At 41.7% G+C, this 14,622-nt stretch overlaps 1 protein-coding gene across 1 annotated transcript in view; it reads left to right on the forward strand.

Moving 5' to 3' along the window:
* Positions 1–11,522, forward strand: part of ELP4 (elongator acetyltransferase complex subunit 4) — a 255,713-nt gene extending 244,191 nt beyond the window's left edge. Inside the window, exon 10 of the mRNA XM_015428447.1 lies at positions 11,300–11,522. Within this exon, the coding sequence (XP_015283933.1) occupies positions 11,300–11,431 (132 nt within the window). The 3' untranslated portion in view covers positions 11,432–11,522. The remainder of the gene's footprint in view (positions 1–11,299) is intronic.
* Positions 11,523–14,622: the final 3,100 nt, after the last annotated feature.

Here is a 14,622-nt window from a genome sequence, read left to right on the forward strand (position 1 = left end):
AATTTGGCATTTGTTAAAAAGAAGAGCTGGTTAAGATCTCTGTTTGAAGCCCAGAAGAATGAAGGCTGTGGGATTTCCTTCAAGATAAACATGTAGGAGTGAGCCATAAATGAAAATAAGAACATAAGTAGAGCTCATTGGATTACACCAGTGATCCATCACAGCATCCTTTTTCACACAGTGGCCAATCAGTTACCCTGGTGGGCCATGCAACAGGGCATTGAGGCTCTCCCCAGTGCTGCTTCCCAGCACTAGTACTGAGATGTTCACTGTCTCTGTATATGGAAGCTCCTTTCAGTCACCATGGCTAACAGCCACTGTCACAGCTCCGGTGGGGTGTCATCTGATGCTGCCACCACTCTGGTTTTATGATCCCTTGAGAAGGCCCAGAGCACCCTCCCAAAACCTTTAGACCTCCTTTATTCAGCCAAATAATAGGCATGAGGACCAGGAAGAGTAAACAACAAATAAAAGGTTTATTTTTACTGGAGGTCAGCCCAATGTGAGAAACAAACAAGGTGCAAGAACAATAGCAATAAGTGGGTGAAGAGAAAAGAAACCAAATGCCCTAACGTGACTAGACTCACAGTCCCTAGCTCACCATCTGAGTTGGGTCTGAGTCTACTCACCCTTCCTCTCAGGGTGAGGGTCTCTCCCAGCAGCATCCTTCCTTCTGGCCCTGCTCTCTTGGAAGAAAGAACAGCTCTTCTTCTGTACCAGCTCTTTTATTGTAAGGCCCCTTTCTCTGTGATTGGCTAAAATTGGCGCCCAAACCTCTCAGGGACTTCTGGGAGTTGTAGGCCTGGCCTCCTCCCACTGCTAGTCAGGCTCCCTGGGCCTGCTAGGCCTTTGCCTGCACAACACAGATCATGACAGCCACTGATGGACCTCCATGAATCTGTCTAACCCTCTTTTAAAGCCCGGTATGTATGTGGCCATCACTACCTTCACTGGCAGTGAATTTCACATGGACAAGACAAAATATGAAATTAGGGTTGCCAGCCCCCAGGTCTAGGAGGGGCTCCAATCTGCCCCCAGTCAACTGGCTGGCAGGAGAAGCCCCGCCCCCAAGTGCAACCACCCACCCAGCCACCCCTCTCCCTCCCCTCCTCCCAGATTTAAAAAGCTTCAGCTGATTGGGGGGAATCACATGATCAGCCGAAAGGCTCTTTATATCTAGCAGGAGGGGGAGAGAGGGGTGGTCACGGGCCACATGCTCAGCTCGCAAAAAGACACTTTAAAAGGTATTTTTGCAAGCCAAGTGTGCAGCTCACAATTGCCCCTCTTCCTCCCTCCTGCTAGATTTAAAGGGCCCTCCAGCTGATTGGCAGGCCACATTGTCCCTGCTGTTCAGCTGAAGCCCTTTAAACCTGGCAGGAGGAGAGGGAAGGGGTGGGTGGGTGGTTGTGCTTGGGGGTGGGGCTTGGAACATCCCCACACATCCCTAGAATGCCCTCCAAATCCCCCCACTGGAGTGAGGAGGGGACCTGGCAACCCTATATGAAACTCTATGCCCTGATGTGATGTCACAGAATATTGCATTGAATGCATGCCTAAGACATCTCAGTAGTGCAGATATGTGAATTACCACTCCTACAGGATGGTCAACCATCACTGGCAGGTATAAAACTATATTAAGATGTTAACATGCTATAATAATGTTAAAAAAGTAGTGTAGTAGGTGTTTGCTTAATATACACATTCTCCTAAAATATTTTCTTCTTTATAATCAGCTAGCCAATTCTCTAATGTTATATATAAACTGATGTTAGATAGCAACTAGTATATCTAATGTTAGTTAACCCCGGCAATGATGACACTACAATTAATGCAATGCACCACTTGATTTGCAAAGGATGATGCAGTAGCTACATCAGTGCATATGTTTCTGTACAGTGGCAACTGTGCATATCTTTGAAATCAGTAAAGTGAGGAGGAACCCTAGCTCTCGTAACCCCTCCCCCCAGGGAGGCTGGGGTGCGGAGGTTTTTTCTGCCATTTTATATATGCAGTATTTTTGCCACTTAGATAATGTTGTTTTATGTATAGGCATTTATTGGCTTGTTTTAATTTATTTTAATCTGAGATTGTATATTATCGTGTTGTAAGCCGCCCTGAGCCCTACTTGTAGGGAAGGTCAGCCTAGTAAATCCAGTGTAATAAATAAATAAATAAATGTACTGGTTCTCACAGTTTTTAATGTGGAACATACTTGTAACCCTTATCTTTTGGAATCCACTGCTATGGCAGCATAGGTCTGGGAGGCAGCAGGCTTATGTTGGACCCATCACCTCTCATGTTGCTAGTAGTCAAGAGCAAGCCAATGCCATACATGAGTGCTAGCAGTGCCATAGGCCATGATCCAGCTGAGACTTGGCTATTGTCAGCATGGGGTCTGAAAGCAAGGGGCATAGGTTACAGTTTCCCCCTCCCACACCATTGGTGCCTAAAAGAGAGCTGAACCCCTATGGGAGTACAGATGGCACTACAGGCTGAGACCTGGCTACAGCTAGCACAGGTCAGAAGGCACTGGGAGGCTGAGCCCCTTTTTCACTCTCTTTTAAATATAAACAGGAACAAGGAGAGAATGTACAAACTCTACCCACTCTTCTCCTTTTCCCACTTCTGTGAGTAGTTGGATTTGGAGATTCTTCTAGCACCTTAGCCTCTGAAGAGGAGGGTTTCTCACTACCTGTACATCCTGATCTTGAGGCCATTTGTTGTAATGCAGTCACATCTTTCCCTTTCTGATTTATGAATAACCATATACTGCTCAATAATTCATAGAAGTATTTCAATACAATTCTGTGACTTAACCAGCACATTCCACTGTGATATGGTATCCCATGGCTGACCTCACTGGGGGGGAGGGAGCTCTCCAGGAGTGGGGAGCGGGGCAACGTTGCCATGCACGATGTCCCCAACATGATGATGTCACTCAGAGGTGATGTCATTACACCGGGGATGCTGTACAGCAACGTTCTGGTATTTTGGGCAAAACTGTATGGTTACCATAGAGTTTGGCCCAAATACCAGAGCATCATCATGCTATTTCCCTGATGTGATGATGTCACTTCCACATGACATCATCACATTGGGGACATTGTGCTGGGTCATGGCTGTTGGGGGCAGGGCTTTCCCCTACTGACCAGCAGGCAGGACCCTGTGAAATTGGGATCCCCTGCTCCCACCTGGGGGCTGGCAACCCTAAATACAAGACTAGTTTTTTTCCCGGGTATGCAATCAATAAAACGAGGGGGTCATCTTATATATTTATACAGGTTACAGTTACGTCAAGTAATACTTTTGAGGTGTGTGCATAACATTTTTAAGCAGGTCATCTGACATTTGGCCTGTCTTCCATTCAAGTAAATACAGCAGAATTAATGGCTAAGGAGTGGTGGCACCAACCTTTAGAATGCCTTGCCAATATCCAACTGTGGTGCCTGGCTGGCCAGCACACAGCTCTGTCATCCTGAGTGAACACATCCCAACCAGTCCTCGAGTCTCTCCCCCTTTTATTGAAAAGTGATTTTTTTTTTTAAGTTTGTGGACATACGGGCTTTATGAGTGCCTTTGGATTGGCCAAATGTGGCCTGTGGGCTGCATGTGTGATGCCCCTTTCATCGTTCGATATTACCTTTCAGTAAGATAAATTTCATTTTGAAAAATAAATTGTGGAGTGAGGCCTGGAAGTCTTACAGAAATCCCAATAATGTGTGTGGTAGTAATATTACAATATTTACTGTACTCCTACACATAATAAAATAATGTTAAGATGCTCTTTAAAAACTTGACAGGGCAAAATATCAGTCTTGCAATAGACTCCTTTATGTCCAAACCACATACTATATGTAAATAGTGCTTTGTTTGAAAAGCCATTTCAGAAGCAGTAGCAAGGGTTTTTATACCTTTTCACTGCCTGCTGTTTCTCTGATCCAAACTGACCCTCAGAGGTTTTTCTCATGCTGGCTTTCAAGTGCATATTGCACAGTCTTTGGACTGCTGTAGTATACATTCCCTTTAGTCCCTTCCTTAGGCCTAGTTATGGCTAAGAGGCCCCACTTGATTAACTGCACAGCAAATGAGGCTGTTGGTGAATTCAAGGTCTAGAAAAGTGTGTGAAGGCAATGAACGTATGAACTTCCACCTCTATGCAGAGTCCTTACAGGCAGATGGCATTATTTGCTTGACCACACTACCCTTTTTCAATTTGCTGCTGTCAAACACATTCTGGTAGCTGTGCACAGGTATATTTAACTTTACAAAATTTATAGGCCCCTTTTCATTGGATTCCAAAGTAGCTAACAGCAAAAAGATTTTTTAAAATTTTAAAGTAAAACAAACAGTAGAAGACAAATAATTAGCAAAGGAAACTAAGAAATTAAATTAAATGAAAACAGAAATGATTTTTACTCCTGGAGAAAAGCTCGAAATGAAAAGATGGAATCAGATCAAGTTCTGGTGGCTCTACATGGAGGAACCAGTTCATGGAGAGTCAGTGTAGTGCAGTGGTTAGAGTGTCAGACTAGGATCTGGAAGACCCAGGTTTGAATCTGCACTCTCCCAAGGAAGCTTGCTGGGTGACTATGCCACCCCTTTCTTCTCAAACAGAATGCCTACCACCCTGTTAAACCACTCACTCAGGTTCTGTGTTACAAGTAGGTCAGGATGTCACAAGTTACCCTTCTTGTCGCTTTTAAAATATACAGAGGGCCATGGCCATTTCACACCTCAGGCCCTCTCTCTCACTCACAGAGACATCAGCAATACATGGTAGCCCAGCCCAGGGGTCATTTGGGGGGGACGCGGGGGGACGCCATCCCCCCCGGGTGAGGTGCGGGAGGGCGGGGCCTGGAGCTCCCTGCTGGTGCCCGCTGGAGGTCGCTGCCGGCTGTGGGGAGGACAAACTTCCGGTGATGTCAGGGGGTGTGGCATATGCTAATGAGTTATGCTAATGAGTCCCCCTAGCTCTTTTTCTACGAAATGACCCCTGGCCCAGCCCCCTTTAATTGCAAGCTCTCACTCACACAGAGTTACTGGGGTTGGGGCTCAGACACTATTCCATCCACATGCTGCCCCCATTTATTCATACCCTATTATATGTGTACTAGGAATAAGGCCCATTGTGGAAATAAATACAATGAGCGCTAGAAAGAGGCTCTGGGAGAGTGCCAAGGCCGTGGGCACTCAGAATCAATTTGCCATGGCAACCGCAGCAGGGTATAAGGACACAGAGTCCACTATTTTCTCCAAGGGAACGGATCAATGCCATCTGGAGAGCAGTTGTAATTCTGAGTGATCTCCAGCCCCCACCTGGAGATTGGCAACAGTGGTTCCCCATTATGGAATGGCTGGTTTGGAGGGCAGAGTCCATGGCATTGTACCTGAGGCCCCACTCCTCCTCAAACCTCATCCTCTCCAGGCTCCATCTCTCAAATCTCCAGGATTTTCCCATCTGGAGTTGGCAACCCTATCTACTTCCCAGCCAAGCATCAACCTACACTTCCCCCTCATTGATCAGCTTTCCATTTCCCCCCCACCAGCAGCCCCCACCATGCTCTGAAACCCTGACTGCCACATATCTGTGGCAGTAATGGGGTGACTGCTGGCACCTTTTCCTATCATTTTTTGCCTTGTGGAATTCTGCCTGTGGTGTGATCTGTCTTTTTTGTGGTGTGACATGATTGTGTTATTGGGTTTGTTTCTTTTGAAGGGGAAGTGATGTGTTGTGGGTGAGGATATATTTTACCTCAGAATACAGCCGGTCCCATATGCAACTGACAGTTCCAACTGTCTCGTGGGGGGGGGGGAGTTTGAGGTGCAGAATGGAGTGAAGTCCAGTCAGCTTCCATATGTAAATGAGCTTGAAACGCTGGCCCAATCAGAGAAGAGTGGCCTAGGCTGCAGTGGGTGGGAGAGAACTCAGGCAACACAGTCAGTGGATAGAGACACCTTGTGATTGACACATCACGGAGCCAACTGATTTCGGAGTGCATGGAACGTTGTGGGACCACTACTCAATTATATATATAAGGAGAGATAGGCCGAGATATTACATTTTTTATTCATTTATTTATTTATTGGATTTATATCCCGCCCTCCCCGCGAATGGGCTCATTGTGTGTTTGTTTGTGTGCTTCTTTCCCTTAGAAACCAAGCCCTTAGGGTTAAACCAAACAAGAAAACTTTCATTTATGATATGAACATGAGGTAAACAAGGTATAAGTAACAACATTTCACTTCCATTGAACTTTTGAACTGAGACCCTATTCCTACAGCTGGGATCCTTTAGTTACAAACGGACTATTCCATCAGCTTTCATTGTGGGCTCTTAGAGGCGAAACCTAGCCTGTCTGTCACAGTGACCTTCAGCCAGTCACTCGCACCCAACCTAACCTACCTCTCAAGGTTGCTGTGAGGATAAAATGGAGGAATAACATCATCTGCTTTGGGTGTTCATGGGGAAAGGTGGCGCATAGATGAAGTAAATAAAATAATCTAATTGGTTTTCCATCAAACATTTGAACAGCAACTTCTTCATGTGATTAAGCTGAGTGTCGGAATGAAATGTTAAGGTGCAGTTAGATAAGGCACAATCAGATTTCACAGTGTCTTTAGTTGTCCTTAAAAACAGATGTGGGGGTCAGTTTGAATCACAGCTATGGAACTGGGGCTGGAGGGATTTAATCCTTTTCCTCCATCATTTTCCATATAGAAATTTACCTCCCTTGTACAGAAGAAAAGACAATTTGCCTGTCTTTTTTCCCTACTGGAGGTGAAAGCAGCTCGGGGAAGGGATTTCTATCCAAGAAGCAATACAAGAGGAAAGGATTACATCCCAAAACAATTTGGATTGGGGGGGGGGGGATTACTACTGCTTATAAAGACGATTAAACCTGTTGAGAGCCAGTACCACCATGGATAGAGTGTCAAACTAGAATCTGGGAGACCCATGTTCAAAACCCCTGTCTGCCATGGAAGCTTGTTGGGTGATCTTGGGCCAGTCACACATCCTCAGCCTAACCTCACAAGGGTTGTTCTGAAAATAAAATGGAGGCAAAAGAATTATGTAAGCTGCTTTAAATCCCCATTGGGGAAAAAGTCATGGAATAGACTAGGTAAATAAATGATACTAAGTAAACCATTAAAATAGATTCAGGTGAGAGTAGCCGTATTGGTCTGAATCAGCAGAACAAAGTTTGCACCCAGTGGCCTCTTTAAGACCAAGAAAGTTTTATTCAAGGTATAAGCTTCCATGTGCATGAAAGCTTCTGCAGAAGTATAAAAAGGTAAAGGTAAAGGTTCCCTTGCTCAAAAGCCAATCGAATCCGACTCTAGGGTTGCGGTGCTCATCTCCGTTTCAAATCCGAAGAGCCAGCGCTGTCTGAAGACATTTCTGTGGTCATGTGGCCGGCATGACTAAACACCAAGGCGCACGGGACGCTGTTACCTTCCCACCGAAGTGGTACCTATTTATCTACTTGCAATTTCTTGCTTTCGAACTGATAGGTTGGCATACTGCGTGTATACTGCAGAAGTATACATGCACACAAAAGCTTATACCCAGAATAAAACTTTGTTGATCTTAAAGGTGCCACCGGACTCAAACTTTGTTCTACTAAATAAACCAGTCATGGATTTCCTACTTCTCATCTAGTCGTACCCTTAGGTTCTCAAAATGCCTATATTCAGAATGCCAGTTATACTTAATTAATTAATCTTGTAGGGGCTAGCTTGCTCTCCTCAGATCTCACGAGCTCAGCAGGGTCAGCCCTGGTTAGTACTTGTGATAGGAGACCATCAAGGAAGTCCAGGGTCGCTACGCTGAGGCAGGCAAGGGCAAACCACCTCTGAATGTCTCTTCCTTGAAAACCTTTGGGATTGCCATAAATCGGCTGTGGCTTGATGGCAAAAAAAAAAAAAGTTAAGATTGTCCAGTAGCTTTTCTTCTACTACTTTTAACTAGATGTAGAACATCAAGTTACAACATTTCTCTATATCCTACAAGCTTAGCTAATAATGCACAACATTGGATTTTTCTTCCATGTAACCTAAAATCCTGCCCTATGGTATGATAATTTCTTGTCTAAAACTAATATAATCTTCTCTTTGTCTGCTCCCAAGAGAATTTCCCCCATACATGTGATGGCATGCTCACTGAACATGTCTCGTGGCCTCCTACGGTTTTTCCCTTTGAGCTGGATCGGGCTGTTTGGAGAAATGCGGGGTAGCTGCAGATGGAGCATCCATGTTGATCCTCTGCCCACAGCAGAAATGGGGAGGTGGGCGGAGCTGAGTTTCACCTCGACTTTTAGCCCTATGACTTTTTTTCCTAACTGTGGTACAGCTTTGCACCACAGCTCAGCTGGGGGAGGGGGAATGCTGGCCCAGGAGGTCCCAGCATGGTTTTCATTGTGTGAATGCTTCAGTGCTGATGCAGTGGAGGGAAAGGGGATGGGGCAGGGATAGGATTGTGTCAACAGTGAGCCCTGCTTGAATGGAACGTGTGACTGTTTTTCCTGCTCAATACTGCTTCCAAAGCAGGAGCGCCTCTTCCTGCTCCTGTGTAGAAGTAGCCCTTAATACCAGGACTATTTTTGGGCAGGAACGCACAGGAACGGAGTTCCGGCTGGCTCCCAAGTTGGCCACGCCCAGCAGGAACTCATTAGCATAATAGGCCACGCCCAACAACAAGAAACTCATTAGGATTGGCTACATTAGGGGTGTGTGGCCTAACTTGCAAAGGAGTTCCTGCTACAAAAAAAGGCCCTGGGTTTTGACAACAAACAAGGTAAACAGAATAACAAGCAAAAGGTGGGTGTGGCTGGATAACCACACTTCTGGTAACATGGGGTGCTGGGCTTTTTCTACAAAAAGAGCCCTGCTTAATACTCTTCCTCCATGCTTTAGTTTCCTGTGGCCAAATATTCAGTATCCCTGGTTGTACTCAGGTCTGTAGAACTATCGACACTTGACTGTACATTATCACCACTTAAACTCCTCTCAGCCTCATTTAGCTTCTTTGCTACTCCAGTCTTCATGTCTTCTGTCTTATAAAGGAACAGCTTCCCTATATTTGACTGTCCCTCTCCTATTTTCAATATCTTCGTGGTTTAAAAAAAAAAAAACAGTTCAACAAGTTTGTCCTGTATCTCTCTGAGTATATCTTCCCCTTCATGCTTCTATTTATCAGATTCTTGTGATCTGCAGCACCACTGCACCCCAGTTTTGTCTTTTTGTTGTAGATTGTAAGCCCTTTGAGCAGGCACTACATAATTTCTGTAGCATCATTTGGTCTAATTGATAAATGTGTAAAGAAAATTGTTGTCATCATCATTATCATTTTGCTTTTAGCTGTTCACTGGAGAAAAGTAGGAAGCCAATAACTGCGACTGGATAAGAAGACTCTTGCTGGTTCAAACCAGTGGTCCATCTAGCCCAGCATCCTGTTTTACACAGTGGCCAACCAGTTGCTCGGGAGGGCCAACAAACAGGCATAGAGGCCCTCCCCTTATCTTGCCTCCTAGCAGTGTTATTCAAACGTTTACAGCCTCTATATGTGAAGGTTCCCTTTAGTCAACACAGCATAAGATCAGTATTCCAATAAAATGTCATCTTGGACCTCAAAACATATCCTGTTTTTATAAAATCTATAATTGGACCTAGCCCTCTTTTTTTAAAGAGGACAGGTAGTAGTAAGCTTGGCATCAAGGGAGACAAATGACACTGCACAGAGCAGCAGTAGAGAGAAGTCCCACAGAAGTTTCAGTGTAGAAGTATTTCAGTAGTGTTCCAGGGTTAATGGTTGTGGCTTTCAGCTTATATAATGCCTTTACTTTGTTTCTTCATCCACCATAAGTAACACACTGAGATTATTAAGATTGCTTGATACTTCACACAGGCATTTTAAAGCATAACAAAGTGATGTAAATCTCTAGACCTTTAGCACTGCAAAAATCATGTTTATAAGACAGACCATGGTTTGTAGGCTGAGCCCAGCAACCAGTGGGAGGGTTGGAGGGCAGAGACATTGGGGGGTGATGTCTGGTGGTACCTGGAAGTGACAATGGGTAGCTCTAGGAATTGCTGGAAGCTCTATGGTAAAACTCTAATGGTTCAGTTTCTGTCATAAAGGTTTCTTCATTGCTTTCCATTGGCTGTTGTGTTAATAGTAAGATTTATTAATTTTTAGTACATATTATGGCTGGGCTTCAAAGAGCCTGAAGTTCGGGGGGTGGTAATCAACTTACCTCCAGGTGAAGTTACAATTTGAGGCTAGATGAGTGGCAATCCAAGAAAGGGCCTTCTAAGTCATGGCACCAAAATTATGGATTTCTTCCTCAGGGATATTGGTCTGTTTCTCCACTATAGCTGTCTTCCACCAGCTGGGAGACTTTTCTGTTTTCTTTGGCATTCCCTCACTGACCCTCCTTGCCATTTATTTATTTATATGTTTTGTTTAATTGCTTTATATACATATATTTTAATGTTTGTTTTAATGTTTTTGTTTGTTTTTCACCTTAGAAGCTCTAAGTTGGGTGGAAAGACAGCATCATTTTAAAAAATAACAATAAATAATAAAATCTACTCATTTTCAAAAGTGGTTTGCCATATAGCATGGGGCAAAGGACTGTTTAACAAACACAATCCTCCAAAAGCCTGTTTGGGGTTGCAGGATTAGTTGTGTCATTCCTTAGATCCCAGCTGGTATATTTATTTTTACATCATAAAAATAGAGTCACTTTCACATTAATGACCAAACTAGTACATATTTCAACTGGAGACAGAAGGTAGTGTGAGACCAGGCCTCCAGTAGTAATCAATTAATGCTTCAAATGTGAACCTGGATTCTAAGAGCTGCTTAGGCTTATAGAAGGGAATTGTGCTTTTTGAACAGACCCATACCATATCACAAACTGCTTTCGAAACTGTGGAGCATGTAAGATGAGGAAGCACTGTTTCAGAAAACCAGTATAAAGCCCCCTTCTTGGGTTCACAGAAATAACTTCAAAGTTCATTTGGGTCCTAGCCTTGGATTTGGATTCTGAAAATACTTGTGAAGAAAGTGGATTCTGATTGGGAAAATGCCACTACTCTTTAAAACAATTGTAAGAAACACACAAGACTGAGCATCAACTTGGAAAAATTGTTCTAATAAGGATTTGCTGTTCTAAAATAACTGTTTATTGGCAGGGAACAGTAGTACATTTTGAAATGTGCTATCTAAAGAAAACTTAATTACAATTGTGTTCTCTCCCCTCTCTCCCCCCCCCACCTCTAAAAACTCCTGCCATAGCGATTGCATTTGCCTCCAGACTTGTCAGACACAGTGAGCCGCACAAGCAAACAGGATCTGGCAGAATCCACCAAATTGCTGAGCTCGGGATGTAGTGCTATGGCCATAGGCAAGAAGCACCTGGACTTCTAGTGATTTCTACTTAGCAGTTTCACTCCGATTTATATGCCACTCTAATTATGACTGTTAATGACTTGTGTAAATATTTTTTCTTAATGATTTTGACCCAATAGTCCTTTAAAAATCTAACTTGCAAATTGTGTGCCTTATTGTCTTATTTTTGTGTTTGTAAATGTACATTTTTCTACAGTAGACAAATGCATTCTATATTTAGAGGCAATGGCCATTTTTAAAAGTTACAAGATTTTCTGTTGCCATTAACTTCATTGTTGTTGTTAAAGTTCAAGTCAATTACCTTATACACACTTAATAGATTTATTGCAATGTAAATTGTAAATCAGTAGTGTAAATAAAATAGTTCTTTATCATGTGTTGTTTTGATGTCAAACTACCATTGTTCTAGAAAAAGAGTTTTGTTGCCTTCAGAGATCATAGTTAAATCAAAATATGACAAATTATACAATACAGAGCAAATTAAGTTTATGTGCTAGAATATTTCCCACATATTCTTCTCTGTCAGTAATCAATGTAATGAAGAAAATAGTTTTCTTACGGTAAAAGTACATCACAGATAATTAGTTTGCTTTAGTGGTTAATAAATATATTAACGTGCTCTTGAGTGAATTTGTTTTAAAAAGAAAAGGAATTGCTTCTTTAATGTAGTTCAAAACGGTAATCCTGAACAACTGAAGTCAGCACTATGAAATTATGTCAACAGACATTATTCAAGATTGAAATTCAAACTGACAGCTACATTAATGCTAGAAAACCGGGAGAGTGCATTGGAGCTTGGGGAAGAGATATCACTGCAATAAATATATAGTGCAGCCAAAAATAAAACTAATTCAGGATTTCATACTTTTGTGTATATGCTATTTGTAAATGTATGAATATTTCCCATCTAGGTAAAATACATAAATATTTATTGGCATCATGATTTGCATATTTGTATAGAACTAATGTACAAACTAGATGGGTAGATACTACAAAATGGTTTTCAATGGGACCCTGCAAATCTTGTTGTATGGAGTTTTATAAGTTGTCCTTTAGCGCAATAATAGCTCTAATTTAAAAATAAAGAAATTAGCTTCCATAGAAGTTTCCATTAAATTAGTTTTTTAATTAAATATTCAGTCCTTGTCTTAAACTACAATTTAACATAGTTGAACTGAAATATACTCCCCCCAAAACCTCAAACATTGACTGTAATAATGTTAATGTATTTTGATGGGATTTGAGCAAAAGTGTTGGTTAAACGATTTACTTTTTATAATGCTGTAAGTAAAATGAAGACATGGCTTTTAAAACTGTCTAATATGATGAATGTCAATCATTTTAAAAAATCCACTGTACCATAAACACATACTGTATACAGCTTTTATTCTGAATTAGAATAATTGAATCAATGACAGTGATTTGCCAGGATGTCAAATCTATCCATCATATCCTGTCACTACCAGTTTATTTTTTTCTGATCAAAATCAAAAAGACTACTGTTTTGTCATTCACTATTTCATTAGAGGTAACAATTGAGTTTTTTCCTTTCTTTTTTAAAGATATGTCTGTTTTTTAAAAATTTCTAAAGACACAAATCCTTTTTTAAATCTATTCAAAATAAAGTTTCAAGACTGAGCTGTCAGTTTCATAAAGCTAATAGACATCTACATTCTTATTCCCATATATCACTACTGCTTTCAAATTATTTCTGCTTTTACCTAATACATAATATGGAACAGAAATTCTCAACAGAATTTGAATGCGGATTTGTGAGAATATTCAATAAATCAAGGATAACAAAATTAACACTTTACTTACTCAATTATGTTTTTAACAAATAAGCCACAGGAATCTTGTGTAGAATGTAGAATCATCATGATCATTAAATTAGCTTTTAAGTATTATCAAGTATTAAGTTAGTTGTCAGCATCCTTAATAAGATTTGATCAAGCAAACTGTCTGCAAATACCAATGGAACAGCTATTTTCTATATGACTTAACTTACATGACTGCGTGTGGGTGAGTGCAAACATATCTAAATATCCATTTATAAGCGCAACCATTTCAAATAGTAAAATGGGGTTGGCATAGAAACCCAAAGTTTAAAAAAAAGAAAAAGAAGAGATCCTTCAGTAAAATGCACGTTAAATGCTTTTCTGTTTCACTAAGCATGCTATGTGAAATTAGTGTTGCAGCGTACAAATAGACAGTGTTGTTCACCCAAGGCAAGAAAAAGAGCAAAATACTATTCTTCCAAAATACTTTATAACTGGCAGTAATTTGCTTTATCTAGGGAAGCTGGAGAAAAATAGTTACATCCTGTGTGATAAACTGGGTAAACAAACATTCCATAGGATATACTAAGTAATCATCTTGTGTTTCTTCATGCAAAATAAAATAATAAAGTTTTCCATGAACTGTCCTCTTTCTATATCTACCATTTCCTGTACCTTAAATGCAACTGCCTGTGCCCTATACATATTTGTTTCCTATATCCAATGTATAGGCCTCAAGACCTATAAGCTGGCTGCATACAGAGGAATCGCCTACCTGTAGTCTGTTGAGGCCTAACCTACTTTATCATCCCAGAATCACAGGAAGTTCTACCATTATCGAATGAAAGACAAAGCCCACCCAAATCAATACTATTAAACGTCACCTGCATCACCTTGTTTATTTGTTTTGGTTCCTCTAACTAATGTTCAGCACATACACCAGTAGTCAGGCAGTGAACATAGAAGACTGTAGATTGAATCACCTGGTAAATGGACTTGTCTGTTTTTGCAAACAGACAAGTCCATTTCAAGTGCCGAGTCTATTTTCTCCTAGACCAACCTTGAAGCTGTAAGACTGGCTTTCTATTAGCTCCTTTCCGCCCATGACAGCACACACAATAGCAGTTTTGTGGGACTGTAGCATGCAAGGAGAAGGGCCTTAAATCTGCCTCTCCCAAACACATACATACACCATTTTCCTGACCTGAAACAGCCCCAGGGAGCTACTGTTTGCCCTGTTGAGAAAATGTACATTAGTACATGCAACATTCCCAAGTAGCCTTCCTGGAGCCAATTCAAGTCAGAAAAATGACATGGGGTTCCCAGCCTCCAGGTGGGGCCTGGAGATCTCCCACTTTTTTTTATATACTTTCAATTTATTAATTGCTTTCCCCAGTGGGCTCAAAGCGATGTACAGTGACACATTTTAGA

This window comes from Gekko japonicus, unplaced genomic scaffold (assembly GCF_001447785.1).
Source record: "Gekko japonicus isolate JY-2015 unplaced genomic scaffold, Gekko_japonicus_V1.1 scaffold687, whole genome shotgun sequence".
NCBI lineage: Eukaryota > Metazoa > Chordata > Lepidosauria > Squamata > Gekkonidae > Gekko > Gekko japonicus.